Genomic DNA, 21,554 nt, shown 5'->3' with positions numbered 1-21,554 from the left:
TGGAGCAGATCCACAATACAGCTTCTCGCCCACCTGCCCTCCCAGCCTCTGAGGGGGCCTCTCCTACGGCTCCAGAAACAGCCCATCTCGGGGACCTTTTGCCACTTGGTTCTAAGCCAATATACAGCTTTGCTCCTGCCCTAAAGAATCTGGCAGCTGGATGGGGAGAAGAGAAAGTCGAGGTTGAGCAATCAGCATGACCCAGATGGAGAGTGCTGAGCGGAAGGATGAGGCAGGGTGACTGGAGGCACCCTGAGGAGGGGCATCTGAGCGGGGCCTGAGGGGCAGCGTGGACATGCGGGGGCAAAGCAGGAGGTGGGACAGGGTAGGCCAGACCCTCAGGCTGTGGATTCTGGCCTTGATCCCTACTTGCCCCAGCTGGATTTCACAAGCCCCAGTTTCTGCGCTGTGGCTCCTGGTTGAGAAAGAATGGTTCCTGTTCTTGGGAAAGCCTGGAGGGTATTGGATCCAGGCCTCTGGTCCCAACCATTTGTCTCCAGGTAGCAGCCTGGCTGAGCCCTACCCCACCCTGAAGTTTCCCCAGAAAGGGGGCTCAGGGAAGGAGCTCTATGAGGCTCATCAGAGAGCAGATGAGTATCAGTGGTGGCTTGAAAAAACCCCAAGGCAAGCCCCACTGACCCCGCAATCTCATAGTCCTTCAGCCCAGGGGGGAGCACAGGCTGGGCCCGGAGACAAGGCTGCGGTGCCGAGGCCTGATGAGCAGACAACCAGCCATCTGCCAGCTCTAGGGGCGGTGGGAGTCAGGTTGTGCCCCTGCCAAGCGGCCACAGCCAGTAAGTTGTAGAGTGAGGTGCATCTGAACACTAGAGTCTGGCCCTCACCTCACATCATCTAGGTAGCTCCCCATTTCCTTTCTGGAAAGTCCCTCACCCCAGAGCCTTCTTCTGGAAGCTTCCACCCATTGGTCCTGCTCTGTTCTGGAATTTTCCAGGCCCAAAGCCTGCAAGGAGAAGGCTGACCCCACGCTGCCCAAGGGTTTTACTTCATGGGATTACCCTGGGACCTACTCTGTAAATTCCACCCCTAGTGACCTGCCTCTGGGGACGGTGCAAGCCTCTGGGCTCCCAGAGTCCCCGTGAAATTGCAAACACATCCACTAGAGTTGGGTCCCCCTGAGGCCCTGGGAGAAGACAGAGCCAGCAGTCCCAGAGAAGGGGAAGGGGTGGGGTCCACAGGACCAGGAAGAGGCAGTGCACTGCCCTGCATGACGCGCTTTCCCACTGTGGGCCCACAGGTTGAACTCCAACATCCCAGTGGGTTTGAACAAAGACTTTCTGCAGGTTCAGCCTGGACAAGAGTACCCTGCTCTGGCCCAGGAAAAACCCAGAGCCCAGGTTGTGGAGACAGGACGTGTAGAGATAGTGGGTAAGTGTGTGTGTGTGTGTGTGTGTGTGTGTGTGTGTTGGGGGGGGGGGGTAGGGGGGTCGTCCAGAATTCTGCTTCCTCTTCTTCTGGCTTTCAGATGGAACCAGGAAACAAGTGTCAGGCTCCATAGGCTGTGGCTCGGGAGACTCAGGTTCAAGCCGCAGCACTACCATCTACCAGGCAAGTGGCTCAGGTCCCTGAGTCTCAGTTTCCCCTCTGGGATGAGAATAAAATCCAGTAATGTCTAAGCTATAAACAGCTGATGTGGGAGATGGAGCAGTAAGCCCAGGACCCAGCCCAGATGCTCAATAATGATTTCTCTTTCTTCTTACCCCTCTAAACGTCAGTCTCCTAAATAGGTTCTTTATGTGCTTCGCAGAGGATTGTCACAAGGTTAAAATTAGACCAGGGATGTGAAAGGCCCCAGGAGCAGCAAGTCCCACACTCTCATTCAAACATTCTCATCAGCCCCCATCCACCTGGCATGTGGCCACTCTGCAGTGGGTGGTTGCCCTGGCAACCACTGCCTGTCAACTCTGGCAAACCCGAGGGACAATGACAGCCACTCACCCCAGCTGGGAGAAGTTGTACAGGGCCTGCCACAGTCGCAGCATTTGTCTGCAGGTCACGAGGGCTTCCTCTGGGCCTTTCAGTACCTGCTCCAGCTTCACCTTGGTGAACAGCAGGCTGTGGGGGGCAGAGAGAGCGGCAGTCAGCACCCGCCCTAGGAGGCTCCCTTCCCTCCCAGGGTGGGACCCTAAGGGGGCTCAGCTCTACCAGAGCAGCCCCCAGCCCCCAGCAGGCAGAATGACCACGAACGTGGTGGCCTCGGCTACACCCCTGGGTCACTGGCTCTCTCCGTGCCTCAGTTTCTCCATACTCTGAGCCAATGCACAAAGCGCTCTTCTGCATTTGTCAGCATCCACACTGCTCATCCACGTGTCCCCTGATCATAGCCTATCTTGCCCCACCCTCCGAAACACTGTCAAGTGTGGTGACTAGTCTTGTTTTGTTTGCACATCCTCACTGACCACGTGGCTATCTTTATCTGACAAGTCGCACAGGCCCACAATGGGGCCTTGTATAAGAGGCAGACTCAGAAAGCAACTCCGAGTCAAAGAAAGGCTTAGCCAGGTAAAAAGGTCATTAAAGGGCCGAGTCCTGCTTTCTACCTTGCCAGCACACGACAGCTGCTCAATTAGCATCTCCTCAACTGAATTACAGACTTTGTTTCCTGATCCAGGATACATGAGGATACCCATGTTTGATTTGATCAAAGAATTCTTCATTGAGCTTCCTAAAATAGCCTGGTCCCCTTATATAGTCAATAGGATTAAAGCTACAAGAGGTCCTGTTCAGTCACCATTCAGGAACACAGTTACTGTGCAAAGGGAGAGAGCCAACACAGCATCTCTTTCAACTTGAAAACCGGAAGTCCTCTGATGGAAGAATGGTGTGGGGATGTGACCCTCGCAGGGGCTTGGAAGAGAGGGAAAGAACTGGTTCTACAGGAGGGGCAGGAGGCTACCTCCCTCTGCCCAGGACACGGCAGAGACCTTCGGAAGACTGGCCCACCAGGCCTGGGTGGGGTCTGTACACCCCGCAGTGCCAGGAGTTAGACTTAAACCTACACTTTAGGTTTAAGTGGCTATTTACCAGTGGGTATGGAGATACCGCACTCTTATCACGGGTACTGCCTGCAACACAGATACACACCAGCAGACTGGCTGAGGCACGAAGGCCCAAGCAAGACCAAGCCTCCTGCTTCTCACTGGGCGGTGAACGAGACCCTTTTATTCCCAGCATGGCTGCTGGGCCCTGAACTTGACTGCTGCTTGGTGGTTCTGCCAGTCCATCTGAAGTGGGCACACAGGCCCTCACGGAAGTCCAGTCCTGCATCTAGGGAGGGAGCATCCCTGTGGCCTAAGGGAGCAGCAGGGGCTGGCCCCGGACAGGGAGGCCAGGTGTGCATCTGGGAACGTTCCCCTCGGACCGCCCTCACTCAGGGCCTCCTCCCCCACCCCCGACCTCCCCATCTCTCATAAGTACTGAGACCTGTGCCTCCAGGCTCACAAAGGACTTTGATCCTTTCTCCTCATACCTTGTTTTTCTTAGATTGCGACTTGTTGGTAGAGAATGAAGAGGGTGGAATGTGCCCCAGTCCTCTTTTTAGAGGAGGGATTTTGGGGTCTGGGCAAGCATATTTTTCCTTCTCATGTTTCCTCAAACATGCCTTTTGTACCCTGCGCATAGGGTACCACCCCCACCTCCACATGGCCTCTCCTCTCCATTTCCATCCATTCCCCATGACTTTAAACCTCACCTCCCTCAGCGAGCCTTCCCAGATGCTCAGGGTGCCCTGCTGACCTACAAGGTCCCCAGGGCATAAACCAAGACCCCACAGTGTGGCCTACACAGGCGTGAGCCGAGTGTGGTCTCAGCCCCCCAGTGGGCAGCTGCTGGGAGAACTGGCCCTCCCACCCCTGCTCCTTTCCCAGATCTCCAAGGGGCCAACACTCCACAGGTGCTGGAGCCTCTGCTTTAGGGAATATGGTGTGGGTGACAGTTTCTGCCTTCAAGGTAACAGCAGTCTACAAACGACAACTGGCCAGAGACTCAGATGCTGGATTTTTGGACCAGACTCAGTGCCAGGTAAAAACAGAGAAGGGTTCCTGCTGGTATTTGATAAACAGGAGGGTGAGATGGGAGAAGGTTAGGAGTGGGGGACAGAGGAGAAGCATGGCCGGGGCAGTGGCTGGAGCTGCAGGTGTGGGTGAGGAGTGAAAGCCCACCCCGGGGGAGGAGGAAACTACCAGGCTCAAGTCCATGCCAAGGCTGCCCCTCCCCTGAGGCAGCAGAGTCCCCAGGGCAGGTCTGGGATGGGAGGTTCACGGACAGCTTCTGGGCAGACCAGCCCTGCAGCATTCCCCTAACACCCAGTCTCCCCCAACATGCCGGCCCCCTCTTCAGCACCTCCTCTCTGCTAGGGTGCCTGCCCCTTCTGCTCCCTGCATCCCCGAGAGCCAGGCTGGGGCCATGGCAGACCTGGCCAATCACGGGCCTGGAGCAGAAATGAGCTGGCGTGACAGGGACTGCTACCAACACAGGCTGCTGACATTCCAGCAGCATGAGTGACCCAGAGCAGATTTCTCAACCCAAGCACATCCTTTCTGGGCTGCTCAGGCCTTTCACGTCGAGATCCTGGGAGGCTCCAGATGAGCTCCTGAGGTTTCCTTGGTGTCGCCTTCAGCACGGCCAGTGAGACCTTCCTCAACAGCAAGCCTGTCCCAAGTAGAGTATCTTTGACATCAGTGCAAATGCCTGTGTGCCACCTTTCACTCCGGTCACCCCTCTGCATGGCCTGGGGGGCCCGTGCATTGCTCAGATGCACAGTAGCAGCTCCCTGAACTGCAGGACAGGCTGCTGCGACTCACCCTTCCCCCTCCAACATCTGGCCAAGTCCTAGCCAGAGGTCACCCTGTGTGTTCCCAAGGGGGCTGTACACACACCCCTCCAGGACAGACTTCATTGCGTCAGGATATGCTCATCTGCGCACTTCCCACCTTCTTGCAACAGCGATCAGCAAATAATTCTGCTCCCTCTGAAGGAGCAACAGTGCTGTTCTCCTGACTAAGACCATCAGACCCTCAGGCCTGCCAGGACTCAGGACTACCCCTTCATCCCATTGGCCAGGGTGAGTGGATCGATTCTTCAAACAGTGGCCTGAGGAGGCTGGTGGCCACCTAGGCTGGTGGGAGACGCTTTTGGGTCCACACGATGGGCCACAGCCGCATGAGAGCGCCGTGCTTCCTGGGTGGGCCATGGGGAGATGCGAGCAGTCGGGGGATAACACGGGCAAGCCCGGCTGCCCGGCCCCTTCAACCAGCCCAGCCCAGCCCAGCCCCTGGTACACATGTCCTATATCCTGAATGAACCTAAACTGTCATTTGAAGAAAGGATTCTGAGGATTTTAAAAAGCCCACTATTTTAATCCAGTGGCTCCAAGACCTCCTCCTCCGAGAAGTCCCAGTATGACCACCCTGCCCTTCTCTGAATGTTCTGGAGAGTCTACAGTTAGCACTTAGTCACATTATACATATATCAGACATTTTTAAATTCAGACAAGTATGTGGCCAATCTTGCCTACAGATGGTAAAACCACCATTTATTTAATCCCCCACCTGAAGGATAGGGCCCTGCCTCCCTCCACACCAGTGTCCTCCTAGCTCCCCCAGTGCCTGACCCAGCGCTGAGCACATGGTGCCTGCTTAGTTCTGTGAAATCGTGTGTTGCTACAACCATCCGGCCATGGTCTAGGCCTCACAATCCTGTTAAATCAGAGTTGAGTTCAGATCCCACTTCCCGGTCCTGGGTCCCGGCTAGGAAGGCAGGAGAGGGATCAGATCACGTGCTGCTTCCTGCCTTCAGTGAGCTTGGCTCACGCAGCCAGCAAGCAGCGCGGGGGCCGAGTCCATTTTCAGCTCTCCAGAAGCAAAGCTGTCCAGGGCCTGGGGAGGAACAGGGCATTCTGGACACACCGTGAAGATGCCTGGCTCCCTGTCACTGGGGGCTCTTCATCCCAGGGGACAGTCACCCAGGCAGAGCCAACAGAACCACCGGGAAGAGTCTGAGACAGGAAGGCCTGGAATGCTGGCACCTAGCAGCCTGCTTGCACCCTGACAACAGCCACTCCAGGGCCGGAATGGCCACGTGGCTGTCCTCAGGCCCTGCACTGTGACTTCGCTCAGCGTGGACAGAGACTGGCCCCGGAGTGAGAAACCCAAGCCAAAGTCCCAGCTCCGGGGCTGCACAGCTGGGCAGGTCCCAGGTCCCAGACCTGTGAATCAGGAGCGAGGCCTCCTGCCCCGCCTGCTCAGGGAGCCCACAGCTGAGAACCCGCAGCTGCATTCAGGCTCAGGGAAGGGACTCCCGCTCTGAACCTGCAGACCTGGCAGACTCGGGCAAGCCGCTTCCAGGCAGGTGCCTCTGAAAGCTCGCCCCCAAGCACATGGCCTGTTCGGCAAGGCGGGTGGTCCTCCTCGTGGCTCCTGGGACCCCAGACCCGTAGGAGAAAGGAAGAGGATGGAGGGTGGACAGACCCACAGTAGCCTCAGCTGTGACCCTCTTGCAAGCACTTTCCTGTTTTTAAGCTGTAGAAGCCCGTGTGGAATAAACACTGAGGTCTTTTAAGGCCGCACGCCCCCGCCACGCCATTGCATCTGAAGGCAGATGTGAAAGTGCGTGTTCTCTCCAGAGAAGGGCAAAGAGCGAGGGTCGGTGTAAACACGCCAGGCACTGTCCCACCCAGGGCGAGGCTGCTGCCGCAGGGGGGAGAGTCCTGGGTCCCGGCACTCTCCACAGCCCCATCCAATGGACGCAGCTTGTGCGCGCTGGTCCAGCAGGGAGGTCAAGTGCAGCCACAAGCCCACTTTCCGAGAGCTGACGCCCTCCCTGAGAATGCCACCAAAGCCTCGGCAGCCAGCGGGCGCCTCGGCCTCCGCTCCCTCAGCCACTTCGTCTACCACTGCGCTCTGGTCAGGCGGGGACCTGCCACCCCCGGAATCAACTTCCCAGTACAGCCCTGTAGAGCCTGTCTGTGTCTGGGCCAGCCCCCTCCTGAGGGGCAAGACAGAGTCCAGTGAGGTCAGTGTCTCTGGATGTCACCACGGGTCACCAGCTTTGCCAATCTTCCCCATCGCTCTGGCCAGGGCGGATGATGGAGGCTCCCAGGGGAATGCTTGGTAGGCTTGGCATCCGCCTCCTCTTCCTCCCCGCCCTCCCTGGGCCCTGCCTGGCCTCACTCCTGGGGCAGGATCAGGATGGGCCTGCTAATTATGTCAAAAGGATTGGGAATCAGAGCCGTTCCATTCGAGGCAAAGACAAATCCTCTCTTTCCACTGCTGCGAAGAGGAAGTATGTTAGGGTGAGCCTCCTCAGAACGGGGGAGCATGAGCCTTTCCAACATCTCTTTTTAAAAAGAATTGCTTTGCGAATAGGAGATATTTTTGTGACAATGGCTCTGGCTAAGCAAGCACTGCTTTGGGGTCAGAGATCATCTCGTCTGCTTCCCCCTTTCCAGGAGCCTCCATCGTTCTGCAGGGTTCCCTCCCTGGCAGCTCACCCCTGCCCCCCCCCCCCCCCCCGACTCTTGGTGGCAGGAGGGAACTGGCAGAGCAGAGCTGGCTGCAGGGAAGGGCCTGGGCTGTGTGGGCGGCAGGTACAGTGGGTCCACATTTTTCCCTTCATGTTCCTGAGAGCAGCTCCCTATAAAACTACTCTGCATGCAAAATAAACACTTGAACACAGTAACTGCTGGCACCCAGGGGAGCCACCTGTGGCCCCTGGGTCACTCCCTGTCAAAGGGAGGACACTGTGCAGAAACATGGCTGCTGGCATCAGACACTGCCAGCCCCTCAGCCTCCTAGCAAGTGCCTTCGCCTCTCTGAGCTCTACCTGCTGTGTAAAGTAATGGCCCCACCCAGGAGGGCTGTTGGGGGCCTACGGGCAATAGAACTTATCAAGGCTGTTCTGGTGCACAGTCACCCCCGAGAAAGGTCAGCTGTCACCCCCCTCCCCCGGACGGCTCACTCATTACCAGACTTCCATGCCAGACCCGCGCTCTGGCAGGGACCATGTCTTTCTTATCTTTGCACCCTCAATACCTGACTTAATGTCACTCAACGGAGACTCACTGGAGAGCTGTGGGCATTCCCAGGGTCAGACCACCCCAAGGAGGTGCAGCTGCAGGGCGCCCCGCGGAACTCTCCACTCTTCTTGGCCTCACCGGCACATTCGTCCATTTGCTGGGACGCGGGTAGCTCTGTCCGATCCCTCTGGCTCCTGGCCATCAGGGGGGCCCTCCACACAGGGGGAAGGGGTGGCGGCAGGTGTGGCGAATGCACAAAAGGGGGCATTATCTCTTTAAGGGACAGTAATTAGTAATTCCAGCTGATGGTTGCACTGTGCTGTTTTAATGAAGTGTTCTATTTTTACAGAAAACACATAATTGAGTGAAAAAGCAGGCTATTCTCTGAGTCGGGCAGCCACGCCTCTGGAAAGTCTCACTCCTCGGCCGGGAAGCCAAAGCCTGCACACAGCACAGGCTGCCCCAGGTCTGGCTCAGTGGTGGTGAAAAGCAGGATCCACGTTTGATAACCCAAGTTCAATCCCAGCTTCCCTCCTTCTAGCCATGTGATCCCAGGCAAGTCATATAACTACTCGGAGCCTCTGTTTTGTATCAATAAAATGGGAATGACAATAGCCATATGCCCTGGGGGTTCTTACGTGGAAATAGTGCAGGGTTGGCACAGCACAAAGGGCCCAGCCCACGCTTGCCCTGACCTTACTATTTACATCCGTTCTGTGACATCCGTGCCTCCGTTTCCTGATCCTCAAGTGGGAACAATGGCAGTTCCTATACCTCCTAGGGTTGCTGAGGGGCTTCAGTGAGTAAATGCAGGTGAAGTGCTTAGAGCAGGCACTGGGCTTACCGCTGCTTTACTGTTACTGAAGCTTGTGGGTTCAAGCTCCCCAGGGTTGTTCAGCTCATCAGCTGCTGTGGGTTCTGTCACCTGCTCTGCCATCAGCAGTTACCTGACCTTGAGATATCATCCAACTTTCCCATTAGTTTCACCTTTAAAATAGGAGGTTTATAAAAATTAAAATAAATAAATCAAAACAACAACCAAACAGGGGAAGGGGTGTGCGCACTCTTGAGGGTTGTAGGATGCCAACGTCCCCCGGTGTTCCCTTCTGCCCTCCCCATGGCCCACCCATGGGAGGGTCTACTTGGTGCTGGGCCCAGCTGTGGGCTCCCTCCAGGAGGACAGGAGGGGGCAGGGGACAGGTCACAGTTTCTGCCCCAGAGATGCTTCCAAGCTCCGGGGAAGCTCAAACAACACATCTGAGGCAACCAGGAAACCAAGCAGAAGAAAAGAGCAAGCACTCGGTTGAGTGGGTCAGCTTTGAGGAACATACAGCGGCTTCCAGACCCAGTGGAGTGAGGGGAGCCTCTGAGGATGGGCAGGATTCGGAAGCCAAGTGAGGGCACCCTAGAGGGCTGGACCGGCAGGGATGGAGGTCTGGGGGTGGGGTGGGAGGGGCCAGCCCAACCAGGCACAGACCCCCTCCCTCCAGGACAGGATGGGGGCAGGAAGAAAAGGGGAGCAGCCCTTCTGGGTAGGAGCCAATCGCCCCCTCGCCCCCTGCCCCATTCAGGCTGATCATCAGGCAGTCACAGAGCGGCCCAGAAATACCAGGGGTCACTGAGGGACATGGGTCTCCCAGACGCCTCTGTGATGCCTCCAGGACAGACTCCACCAGGGCACTTAACTGATTAAAATCTCACCCGGTGCTCTCTGAGGATATCATTTTAAAGCTCCAACAGGAGAGGGAGAAGGCCATAGCCAGGCCCGGCTTTATTACCTTCCCATGGACTAACCCCAATGTGACCCCGATGGCAGCTCTTCTTCGCCCTAAAAACCAATGGTGACACTGACCCACATCCCCTAATGTTTAAGGCCCACGCTGATCTCTCCCCTGGTAAATTCATTCTCTGTGATCTAACTGAGCTTAAAAAACCAGCAGCCTGTGAACTCTGCTTTCTGGAGTTAGCCTCCCCTGACTTCCCAGCCCTGCTCACCTGGAGGGCCGCCCTCCCCGTGCACACCATGTGGCTGGCTGTACGGCAAGGCCTCCTCACCCGCTGACTGATGGCCTCCAGGCCCACTGCTCCCAGCTGCAAGCCACCCGCAGTCACCTCCAAATGACTCTCCAAACACGAATTCGCGATCTCCAAGGATATGGACACATCACCCTGAGCCATTCCACAACCATCCGGGGGTGGAGGAACTTCCAGAAGGAAGGGCCTCAGGTGGAACGAAGCTAGGCTCCCAGCCAGGATAAGACACCAAGAAGCAAACACCTTGGTCCTGGTTTATGATCTCTGCCCAGCGAGCAGACCCTTGGCACCTGAAGACCACCCCCGGCAAAGGGGAAGGCAACCCCGCTCTATGGGCATGAGTGGCCCTTGCCCTCTCTTCTGCGGGCTGGGCCCCTCCTGCTAGAGGATGGTGCGCCCTGGGACCCGGTGCTTGCCTCAGCACAGAGTTAGATCGTGGAGTCAGGAAGCAAAGGGCTAAAAGCCACTTCAGAACAAAAGAAGGATTCCTTTTGGAAAAATCTGCAAATACCTCTTTCCTTTCCTTCCTCTCCTCCGCAAACAAAAAACAAAAGTTCGTCTGCCCTCCTAGTCTGAGTGTGAGCAGCCCCCTCTGGGGAGACCGAGGCCTGTGTGACTGCTGTGTCACACAGAGTGAGATCACAGGCGGCTGCAGGGAGCAACCAGGGAACAGCCAGCGGAGGGAAACGCTGAATGTCAAACCAGCTTAGCGAGGAGGAACTGACCTTTGGGGACGAGAGCCCAGTGCCAGTGATTATGCCTGGCTTAACACCCTGCGACCACACGGCCCGCAGGTGTAAGCCATGGCTCTTGTCCTCAGCGGGGCTGCAGCAGCCAAACATGTTTAATGAGTGCGGCAAAGTGATAAAGTAGGTTTGTGCTCATACCTCCGATTCCAGCCTTCTCACGGGAAGGCTGGTATTTCAAGTGTCCCTTTGATCTACTGCAAGTCCCTAATAGGATCCATCCGATAAACACACTGGGTTTAAGTCAGAAATGTTAACAGGACCCTGACCTGCTCCGGGAATGCACTGCTACAAACATGTCACATGTCACTTGAGAAAAAGCTGAGGCAGGCCAGGTAGATCAGAGAGGTGCCCCGGGGGCCGATGTTAGCCTTCACCGGGTAAGGTTGAGGTCTGGCCTCAGCCAACGCCTAGTTATCAGCTCAAACATTTTCCAAAACAGCTTAGGTTTCTCTGGGGAGTCGGCTTTGATGGTTCCATTTGTTTACAGTGCGAGCTCCAGCTTGTCCAGAGGGCCACATTGTTCCTGTGCTGGGGAGTGCCCCTGGGGCTCTGACACACCTTCCCCCAGGACCTTTCAAGTCCCCCTGAACCTGAGGTGGCTGGGCAGAAACTCCCAGGAGGGCCTACCCTGATCCACAGGGGTGGGAGGAGGCAGGCTTGGCATTGAGGAGCTGGGCAGGGCAAGCCAGTTGGCTCCTCTGCCTCCAGCCCTATGGCCTGGGCTTTCAAAACCCGTCTGGCAGGCTGCCAGGCCTGGGGTGGGGGCAGTGACTGACAGGCTGGTTATTGGAAAGCTCCCATCATTAGCCCAGGAATGTTGTTTGGTTACCATGGCGACTTTCACTACAAGCAGCCTGACTAAAGCACAAGGAATCTGTTACCTAAAACCAGAGCCCCAAGGAGCCCTGGGCTTCAGGAACCACCACGCTTATCAGGGCCCGTTCCCTTTGACCCCATATCCCTGTCCCTCCTCTCAGGGCCTCCCAGCTGCCTCCCACACCCAGGACCAGGAGAAAAGACTAGCAAAGGCATCTCCAAGCTGGCACGGGCCCTTTCACATTCCCCTGCCTGGCCTGGCTTGGAACCAGGTCCAAACAGGGTGGCTGCTGCCCCCATGAGGCCCCCTGCAGTCTAACCAGCACCAGCCTGGCCAGCACATGTGTCCAGGGCTTAGTCAGAAGCCCTCAGGATTTCAGGAAGCTGCTGAGTGTCTCGTTCCCACCGTGCCAGGTTCACACTGTCCCTGCGGCCGGCCGTCAGTCTCTGCCTCATCACGTTCCTGCCTTTTTAAACCCAAGCTCCATTAACTAAAGGTCAGCCCGTAGCACGGAAATTAACAGGCTTCTTTGCGTTGCTTTCTAATCCCTGAATTCAGGAGGATTTTCAAAAGTTCAACTCCACGAAAGCTGGGTTTTTCTCCAGGAGTCTTGAGACTGCCTGTAGGAAGAGTGGCCACTTATGCCGCTGAAAAGCTTAAACACCTTTCACCGAGTGTCCCTGCCCTCCCTCACACACAGGGCTCCCTCCTCCAGCGCCTGGCCCACGTGCACTGCCCACCTGCTGCCGTCTTACACTGTAGTGGGCCGACTCCCAGACCCCTCCACACTGCTGTCCCTCAACAGGATTGTACACCGACCCCAAGACCTTTTCTTGCCTGAGTCTCACAACAGACCTCAGGAGCAGAGGAGGCAGGATAGATGCCAGTCTTTGGCAGATGAGGAACGAAGGCATGGGAAGCAGGGGCATGCTGCTGGAGGGGGACAGGTTAAGGGGCAGGCATGCCTCAGAAGGGGATAGCCCATGTAGAAAGGGGTCCACTGTACCCAGCGACACCCTCCCCTGTGCCATGCTTCCTCCACTCCTGACATTGGCCTGGCCCACCTCTTTCTTCACGAAGGCAGGCTCTGCAGCCTCCAAAGGCCTCGGCCACCTGGGACAGCCGGTGGGGAGGAGCTCAGTGGCAGACAGACCCCCCGAGTACACAGACCTTGTTGGGCTGACGTCAGGGGGTTTGATTTTTTTTTTCTGCAGTGATATTATTGGATCGGTCATTTAATTAACTGCTGTGGCAATAGCCAGAGCCACACAGCTTGTTCCCAATGCAGGGAGCAGCTGGAGAAGCAGGACACAGTTTCCATTGAAGAGCAATGACATTTTTCAGTGATCCCTGACCGGTAATGGACTCAGTGACATTTCCTGCTAATCCGTGGGTTTCTGTGCTCCGGGGTTTCATCTGTGGGGAATGGTATTGACTTATCTGCAGAGTCATGGTCGCTCCAGAGCTGTGTGGGAGGTGGGTGTTCCACCCCACCTTTTTAAAAGATGGATTTATTTTTCCTGCCTAAGGAACAGGGATTGTCCCCACAGTTCCGGCGGTCAGAGCTCCCATATTACCTCCAGTTACTCTCTCAGCCTTTTAGGGCTGGCTCAGATCGAGCTGGGCTCCTCATGGTCGTGGAGGTGAGGGGCTCAGGGTGGCTCAGAGACAAGAACCTGTCACTGCTTCTCCACCCCATGACCCCAGTGTGCAGACATCACAGGGATGGGATGCTCTGGCCCCCAAAAGCTCCCCGGTGGGCCTCTCTGCAGTGATAAAGGAACCGAAGACCCCGAGGAGGCCTCCGGGCTGGGACTCACTTTCCTTCTTGGCTCAGACCTGAAAGCGGTCTCCCTGCTGCTGGCCCCAGGGCCCCAGCCCCTGAGGCCCCAGAAGTGGCCCTGTGGTGTCTGGATGGGGGAGCTCTGTTGGGAGGCTGTCCCTTAAGAAGGCTCCTGCCTGCAGAAGCAGGGACACAGCTGACAAAGTGGGGCACAGTTACCCTACTAATTGATCACAGCACAGTCTGCATCGAGACTTCTCACCTTTTTTGGGTTTAGGGTCCCTCTGAGGGTCTGAGGAAAGCCATGTCCTGGATGCATGCAAGTGCAAACCTTAGGGTTCAGGTCCAGGTGTTCATGGAGGCCCAGAAGTCCACCCATGCGCCTCCCAGGGGAGCCGCCAACTTCACAGCAAGGACCACCTCCCCCACCTACCCAGGAAGACACTCAGTGAGTGAAGCACCTGGGGAAGAACTGGACACCTGAGGTTGGAGGAAAGGAGTGGGTGGACAGTGCACCCACTGCCAATAAGGAAAGGAGGACTGGGGAGAAGCTGGCTTCCTCACCCAGGCCAAGAGCCAGGGAGGATGGGGGAAGCTGGCAGGAGGCGGAGGCCCTTCCCTGGGTTGGCCGGGAGGAGCTGAGGGAGAGCCAGAGGCCCCCCCACATCCTGGACACACCCCACTCCTGCTGTGCCTCAAACAGCATGGGCTTCAAGCAGGTTTTCAAAGGCGGCCGTAGCCTCCCCACATTAGTCCAGGGGAGGTGATTCTGCCAGCAGAAAGCATTCGGTCTAGAAGTTAGGAAGGGACGGCGTGCAGTAGAATGCCAGGTGCTGGGCCTGGGGACTGAGGAGGGGCCTGAATCCCCTTTCCGTGTTTCCATCAGGACAGCTCTGCTCCCATCTCTTCACAGTCTTGCATCTGTGGCCACCCCGCCCCCCAGCCAGTGGTGCCCCCAGGGAACTCACTTGAAGTTCTCGGGGTACTCCGTGATGGCCATGTTGATGACGTCCAGCGCAAGCTGGTAGTGTTTCTGGGCGGAGAAGAGGAGAGCCAGCAGGTGGAGGGCATTGGCATCATCCCTGCACAATTTCAGGGCCTCCTGCAGCTGCTCCATAGCGCTGGAGATCTGCCAGAGAGAACCGCCAGCTCAGTGACCTTCCCCGAGGCCCACACCTCCCTCTAGGACTTTGGTGCCAGGCACCAGCCATCAAGGGGACATGAGACTCAACTGAGACCCTGGGCACTGAGGGGCAGGGCTGGTGCTCTGATGAGAAACCCCCCACCACTCCCCAGTTACATGGCAAGAGGGATCTGCGGCCCAAAGTCAGGCCCAGGAAGCCTCTGCTGTCCCCACTTGGAAGTAAGAGGAGCAGGTGTGCGGTGCAGCACAGAAGATCTGTAGACACTGGGAAGCATTTCCTAAGCTGGAGTGGGGGTCGTTAAGAACCACCAGGCCACGAGTCTGTACCTGAAGGTAGCCAGGCCCTCTTCTCTGGACCAGTCCATGCAGTGACAGGGGCCGACAAATAAATGCCCCTCCTACTCAGAGGCTCACAGTGGCAAGAGCATGGGGTCAGATGGGGGCAGGATTCCAGCTCTGCCATGTTCCAGCTGGTGCCTTAGGACAAGGGGCTTCACCTCTCTGAGCTGTAGTTCTTAGGCTGCAAAATGAGAGCAGCCAGAGCCATTGCAGTGGCTGAGGGGATGTGGACAAATGCTCTGCAGAGGACCATGCACGTGTGAAAATGTGTTTCCTTCTTCACGACCTCAAAGCCAGGCAGCTAAGGACCAGGTAGGATTCCTCCTCCTAGTCCTGAGGGGCGTGTGGTCCCACGCTCTCAGGTCTGGCACTTAGACCAACTACTGCGACTTTGTCCACATCCTCCCAAGAGCCTTGTAAGTCTTTTTAGAAAGTCTGGCTTCTTATCCAATCTCAGATACTGATCCTCCCATGTTCCTTGGGGGACCTATGGTGCAGGCCAGTGGGGGCCTTGGGTCCGGGGGTGTCCGGCCCCTGCCTGGTCTCCACCCAGCCTCTGTGCAGCCTGTGGGCGGTTCCGGACCCCAAGAGTTCCCATGAGGACCTTCCTCTGTGGAAAGGTTGAGGAAAGGCAAGGAGGAAGCTAAGGCCAGTGTGGCTGCCAGCTTGGCTTGCCTGTGCCTCCCCGAGGGTGCTCCTACCCTGGTGATTCTGCAGAGTGGACCCCATCATCCTGGGCTGGAGCCACACCCACAGCCTTCACTGCTCGGGCAGCAATACATGGTCTGGGCAGAACAGGCCAGTGGGCCTGAGACCCAGGCAGGCCAGGGGCCAGCTTAGAGTCCATTTAGGGGTCCTTGACCCACTGATGCTACCAAGATCTGGGGTCCCCAAGAACACTGGGTGCCAGGCTCCACTGGGCTGGCCCAGCCATCTCTCTGAGACAATAGCTGCCATTCATTAGAGGTGGCTGAATAATTAAAGATATCAAAAAACACATCACCCAAGGTCTATCACAAGTTTGATGGCAAGAAAAGCACCGGTTCTTCTACAGAGACAGAAGATAAAGTGGTCCCAGGCATCTCGCTGTCTGTGCTCCTGGAGAGAGTGGCAGGGAGGTGTCAAGGGCCTCGTCCAGGGGTACGTGGAGCCGTGTCCACTGGCCTGGAGGCTGGTCTTACTGTCTGTGTCAACTCCTGGCCTCTGGTCTCATCTCCAGTTGGCTCACTCAACTGTTTCCCTGGGCTTGTCAGGTTGCTGTTTGCTTTCCCTCAACCCTGCCTTGGCCTGGCTTTTCCCTCCGCTGCACCCTGACTCTTATGGCGAGGACCCTTCTCTTTCTGTGTGCTACATATTCCCGATGCCTCTGTCGGCCCACTTGGGTCAGGGGCTGTACCACATTCTCTGACTTGATCCTTACTAGGTCCCTCTGAGGTGGAGTTTGAAGGTGCTCCTGTCACAGGTAAGGAAATAGAGGCTCAGAGAGGTCAAGTCACTTGCAAAGGGTCACACAGCTGGTAAAAGCAATGGTGCCAGGAAAAGGTCAGCAGCCCCCAGAGACCTGGGGGATAGGAACCCACCTGTCGGACGAGGGCCAGCTGCAGGGAGACATAGAGGATGACCTGGGGGTCGCCAGGCGCCAGCTGCTGGGCTCTGTATGCAGAAAGGGAGCACCAAGTCAGTCACCAAGGGTCGAGCAACCAGTGTCTGACACAGGCCTCCAGCATGCCCCGTGTGCCCCGTCTACACCAGGGGGTCTGCTTGGAAAGGTGCCCAGCCGGCAGGTGATGGCTTGGGCAGAAAGCCACCGGTAGGGGCAGCTGTTGACCTGGCTGGGGCCCTGCGGTGGTCTTATACAGAGCCTGGAGCCTGCCCTCTCCACCGTAGGACAGAAGGAAACACCTTCCTGAGGGTGGAGGCGCTGGGAACGGCCTCTCTGGGCAAGAAGCCTCAGGAATGAAGAGGCGGCAGAGAAAGGAAGAAAATGTCCCCCTATCCTGGCGCCCAGGACGGGACTCTCCCGTCTCCCTGGGCTCGGGAACAACCTGCCCAGAGGGAGTTAAGTGTGCTGCATATTCCAGGGAAGCTGGCACAAGGAGTCCGTACCCAGAAGCTTCCACATCAGCACTAGGGGGGTCGGGGATCAGACACACAGGGCTCTGAGGAAGGAGTGGCGAGGAGGTCAGGGGCCAAGGCTGTGTGGAGACAGGAGCTCAGCAAGGATGGGTCTGAGGGAGGGAAGGCTGCTGCTGGGGAAAGGTCATCTCTGCCTCTCCTCCCCACCTCCCCAGCCGCATATTCCTGACCCCATGGCTGCCAGGAAATCTCTGGGAGGGCTATGGAGAGTCCCCATAGCCATTGAATTTTTGAGCTCCTGCTACAGGTAAGGCACTGTGCAAGGTACTTTTCCTGCTTTATCTCAGGTAGTAATCAAAACAATAATGGGTTATTATTCCCATATTAGAACCCTGAGCTCAGGAGGGCTAAGGTTCAGCCTTGGGGGGAGGGAGGACCCACCAGTGTTGAAAGGCCCCACCGCCCACCCAACCCCAAAGGCCTGTCTCTGCTTCATGCGTGAGCTCGCAGAGCCTTGGTTTCCTGGTCAATAAAATGGGGACAGAAACCTTTGCTCCATCTACACCAGAGGGTCCACTGAGATCAAACATGTGCACTGGTACCTGTGCCCCTGTGCAATTCGGGCCCCCTTACCTCTCCAGCGTCTGCAGTGCTTTCCGGTGCAACTCATCCTGCCTGCATTTCAGAGTCGCTGCGGAAGACAGGATGCAGACAGCCATGAGGGGATGCTGAGGGTGCGACCAGCCCTGCCTCACCCCAGGGCACACATGCTCTGCAGGGGAGGCCCCATCGGGCCCTGTCTGGCAAATGCTGGCACTCCAACAGCCTCCACTGATGCCACCCACTGCCCTGGTTACTGGGGGAGGGTGTGGGGTGTCCACCTGACCCCAGCCCCCTGGCATGGTTCTTGGCACACCAGGCCCTTCCACTCCACTGCCTTCTTTGTCACCTGTGCCAACCTGACCCTCTCAAAGGCCTGAGCTTGGAGAAAGAGGTTCCCACTTCCATCCTGGCCACATGCCTCCTTGGGCTTCCTTATCCATGAGGCTGCTGCTTCTTTTTTAGCTATTTTAACAAATTTTAAGTGTACAGCTCAGTGGCATTAAATACATTCACAATATGTGTAACCACCACCACCATCCATCTCCAGAACTTGTTCATTATGCCTAACAGAAAGTCTACACCCACTGAGCACTAACTCCCCTCCCTCACTCCCCACCCCACCCCATAACCTCTATTATACTTTCAGGGGCCGATTCCTATACCAGGTTTAGTCTGGGGGCGTCCATTGCTCTCTTTCTCTCAAGCTGCATGGATACAGAAGTAGGTGGCTGCCTGATCCATGGGGACACACAGCTGAGCTGTCAGGGTTGGAGAGTGAATGCTAGGCTCTGAGTAGCAGTAGTGAAACCCCTCCTCCAAGTGCAAGTATTTATTAAACACCTGCTGTATACCCAGCTCCACACTATGCATGGAGGGGGATTCAAAAGACCCCAGAAGATTACAGCAGTGCTAAGGTTAAAGGTGAACCAGAATGAACTAGAATATAGGATCAGGGCTGGCGGGCCACTACAGCTGCCAGTACCACAAAGGGTCCCAGAGGCAGAGGTTGGCATAAGTTCTGCCAAGAGCTGGGGCTGGGCCTTGAAGGGTGGGAAAAACTGGTTGATGAAGAAGGCATCTGAGAGGTGTGAAGGGTGGACAAAGGAGTGGAAATGGGACTGAGGGGGGTGTGTGTGTATACACATCTATCTCAGAGGAGTCAAAGGGGGTGTATTGGGAGGTAGACACTGATGGAACAAGAGGCCATTAGGAGGCCTGAGTCACCCCAAGAAGAGGCTCCGAGACCCTGGCACTCACCGTCGCTGGCCTGCAGGCTGTAGGTGAGGCCCAGCGCCAGGTAGGCCTTGGAGAGGAACTCCCCAGCTTCCTCCCCACGGTCGATCACCATCATGGCAAAGCACTCCGCCTCCTCCAGCTGCAAAGAGGAGAGGCAAAGGTCACCGGGAGGGCTTTGCTGGCCTTGGCATCCAAGCCACTCACAGTCACCAGCCCCGATCACTCAGAACTGTCATTCCTTGTATGTGGGCAGAGGCCAGGTGGCTTGTCCAAGGCCACACAGCCAGAGTGGATCAAAGTTATTACCTCTACCAGTGACTCCCTGGACCTCTCCACCCACCCAGGGGCCTGTGCTCAAGGGCACAACCTCGCTCAGAGAAAGCGTCCCTCATCCCAGGGCCCTGTGTCTCCCATCACTTGCTCTGCTGAGAGCATGGACCCAGGTCCAGGCCAGTCTGAGCCAGGTCCTTTCCTCATCTGGCCTCTGTAGGTAGCTGTGTCTGTCCCTGTCAGCAGAAGGAAGCCAGGGCAGGGGGAACAGACAGGGGTCTGGGCTGGGCCTGAGGGCCACTGCCCACCCCGCAGAGTGGTCAGGCTGCCGCTTCTGCTGTGCCTGTGAGCTCGCTCCCCGACACAGAGAACTCAAAGCTTTCAGGGGACAAAGGCCTGGGGTGGTTTTTGTCCTATTCCAGTTGGAAAGGGACCAATTGGCACAGGTCACGTGTGCATGTACCATCATATACAACATGTGACACAGAGAGAGGGGCATGCACAAGGCAGGTCTCCAGAGCCTCTGGGCTACCCACGTGGTCAGGCCAGTTAGGGAGGAAGGGGGCAGCCAGGGGCCTCGGCCATGTCCACTCCCAGCCTACAGGCCTCCAAGAAATGCCCCTTCCTCCTTTCAGGCCCAGGAATGACATTTGCCCATAAGCCTGGTGTGGCAGTGCACCCAAGTGCGTGTCACCAGGAACAAAGATGGGTTCTACCCCATAGTAAAGGGGCTTAACAGATCATAGCCAAAGCCCACTGCCACCCCAAGGTCCCTATGTGGGGTGTCTTCCCCCAGGAGAGGCCCATGAGGTCAGCCAACCAGGGAGCAGAGGCAAACCTGAGTTGGCTTCTGGTGCCCAAGCCAGTGTGGCCCGCCCCGCTCCTGTCCATGCCAGGCCCAACCTCGCTCCCTTGGGAGAGGGGCAACTTTGCATCTGGTGGCCTGACCACTGGCCATAGGGACGCTCTCCCTGGAATATGGAGCTGAGATGCTGAGACGGAGGCCATCAGCGTAGAGAAGTGAGTTGAGCTGAGTCCACCATTTGGGCACAGCGGTGGCGAACCACGTGCAGGGAAAAGGCTGAAGGAGCAGAGAACCCAGTCAGTGAACAGAGAGGGAAAAATAAGCCCCATGTACAAGGGAACCTGAGAGGGTGAGCTGAGAGCTCAGATAGAAATGACTGAGGAGGGCTGAATCCCTCTGTGGCCCAACCACCATCCCTGACAAATGCTGAACAGGGTAGCCCTCCATTGCCCTCGTGGTAGAGCTCAAGCTGTTGGCTTGGGCAATGGGCCATCTCCATCCAGAATGGTAGGCTGGGTTGTTTTTTTTAAAAAAACAAGCGAGCCTGGCCAGCGTGGCTCAGTGGTTAAGCATCGACCTATGAACCAGGAGGTCATGGTTGATTCCCGGTCATGGCACATGCCTGGGTTGTGGGCTCAAACCCCAGTGTGGTGTGTGCAGGAGGCAGCCAATCAATGATTCTCTCTCATCATTGATGTTTCTATCTCTCTCTCCCTCTCCCTTCCTCTCTGAAATCAATAAAAATAAATTAAACATACAAAAAACAAGGGAGTTTGACATCATCAGACCCTAGGAGTTGGGGTTCAGGGGGAGGCAGCAGCTCAGGAAACCCCACGGCTGCTGGCTGCCCAGCCCCAACTGGCGGGTGTGCCTACAGCTGGAGATGCTGAGCTCTGTCTGCTGGAGTCAGAACCAGGTTGCAAGAAGAGCATTGGAGGACAAGTCCCCGGCCCCGGCTCTGACCCTGGCTCAGCACCTGATAGCCATGGGGCCTTGAGAAAGTCATTTCGTTTCTGGGCCCCAAAGGTCCTCATCTGCAAAATGCAGAGCTGCAACCCCCACTGTAACTGCTCCTCCCTACAAACCACACCCTGTGCTGGGACCGACCGGGGATGCCCAATGACAAGGGGGCAGGATGCCTGGTGAACTTGCATGGGATTCTGTGAGCCACACAAAGCAGGGCAAGACCCCACAGAACAAGGTGGCTCTTAATTAAGGTTACACTGTGTGGGCCTTGCTTGGGACTATGGCAGCTTCAAGAGAGAAGCAATCGTGCGGCTGGGGTCTCATGGCAGGGAGAGGGGAGGCAGCAGGCATCATGGGAAGGGTTAGGGAGCAAAGAGCACCTCTCCTCCTTCCTAATATCCCCATTGCTGATCGACTCATCTCACACACTGCCTTCAGACCTCGTTATGCCTCATGCAAAAGGAACAGGCTTATTTTTATAAACCACCAAGTACAAGTTATAAAAAGAATCCAGAAACCTACTGCACTCCATGTGTAAACACTTCCCATGCCCATGTCCTTCCACTCGGCCAACGCCAGCTTCTACCGCCTGCAACCCACATAGAAAGGGTGCTGGGAACAAGGCTCAGCGATGTCTGGCAAACAGGGAAAATTACTCTCCAGTTCAAACACATATTCTGGATGAACAGAGCTCACCAGC

The 21,554-nt window shown here is 56.6% G+C and overlaps 1 protein-coding gene across 2 annotated transcripts in view; it reads right to left on the bottom strand.

Moving 5' to 3' along the window:
• TTC7A (tetratricopeptide repeat domain 7A) overlaps positions 1 to 21,554 on the bottom strand; it is a 106,510-nt gene that overhangs the window by 23,687 nt on the left and 61,269 nt on the right. The window contains exons 12-16 of one of the 2 annotated variants that reach the window (XM_070429154.1): positions 18,835 to 18,952; positions 17,608 to 17,665; positions 16,479 to 16,551; positions 14,384 to 14,544; positions 1,957 to 2,073 (exon numbers count right to left, since the gene is read on the bottom strand). In XM_070429154.1, coding sequence (XP_070285255.1) covers positions 1,957 to 2,073; positions 14,384 to 14,544; positions 16,479 to 16,551; positions 17,608 to 17,665; positions 18,835 to 18,952 — 527 coding nt within the window. The remainder of the gene's footprint in view (positions 1 to 1,956; positions 2,074 to 14,383; positions 14,545 to 16,478; positions 16,552 to 17,607; positions 17,666 to 18,834; positions 18,953 to 21,554) is intronic. The other variant, XM_070429155.1, reaches the window with a different exon arrangement.

The sequence above is a fragment of the Myotis yumanensis genome, unplaced genomic scaffold (genome assembly GCF_028538775.1).
Source record: "Myotis yumanensis isolate MYYU_CA2020_CCGP unplaced genomic scaffold, mMyoYum1.0.hap1 SCAF_11, whole genome shotgun sequence".
NCBI lineage: Eukaryota > Metazoa > Chordata > Mammalia > Chiroptera > Vespertilionidae > Myotis > Myotis yumanensis.
Note: the sequence above shows the minus strand (reverse complement) of the source record. Positions and strands in the feature narration are given on the sequence as shown.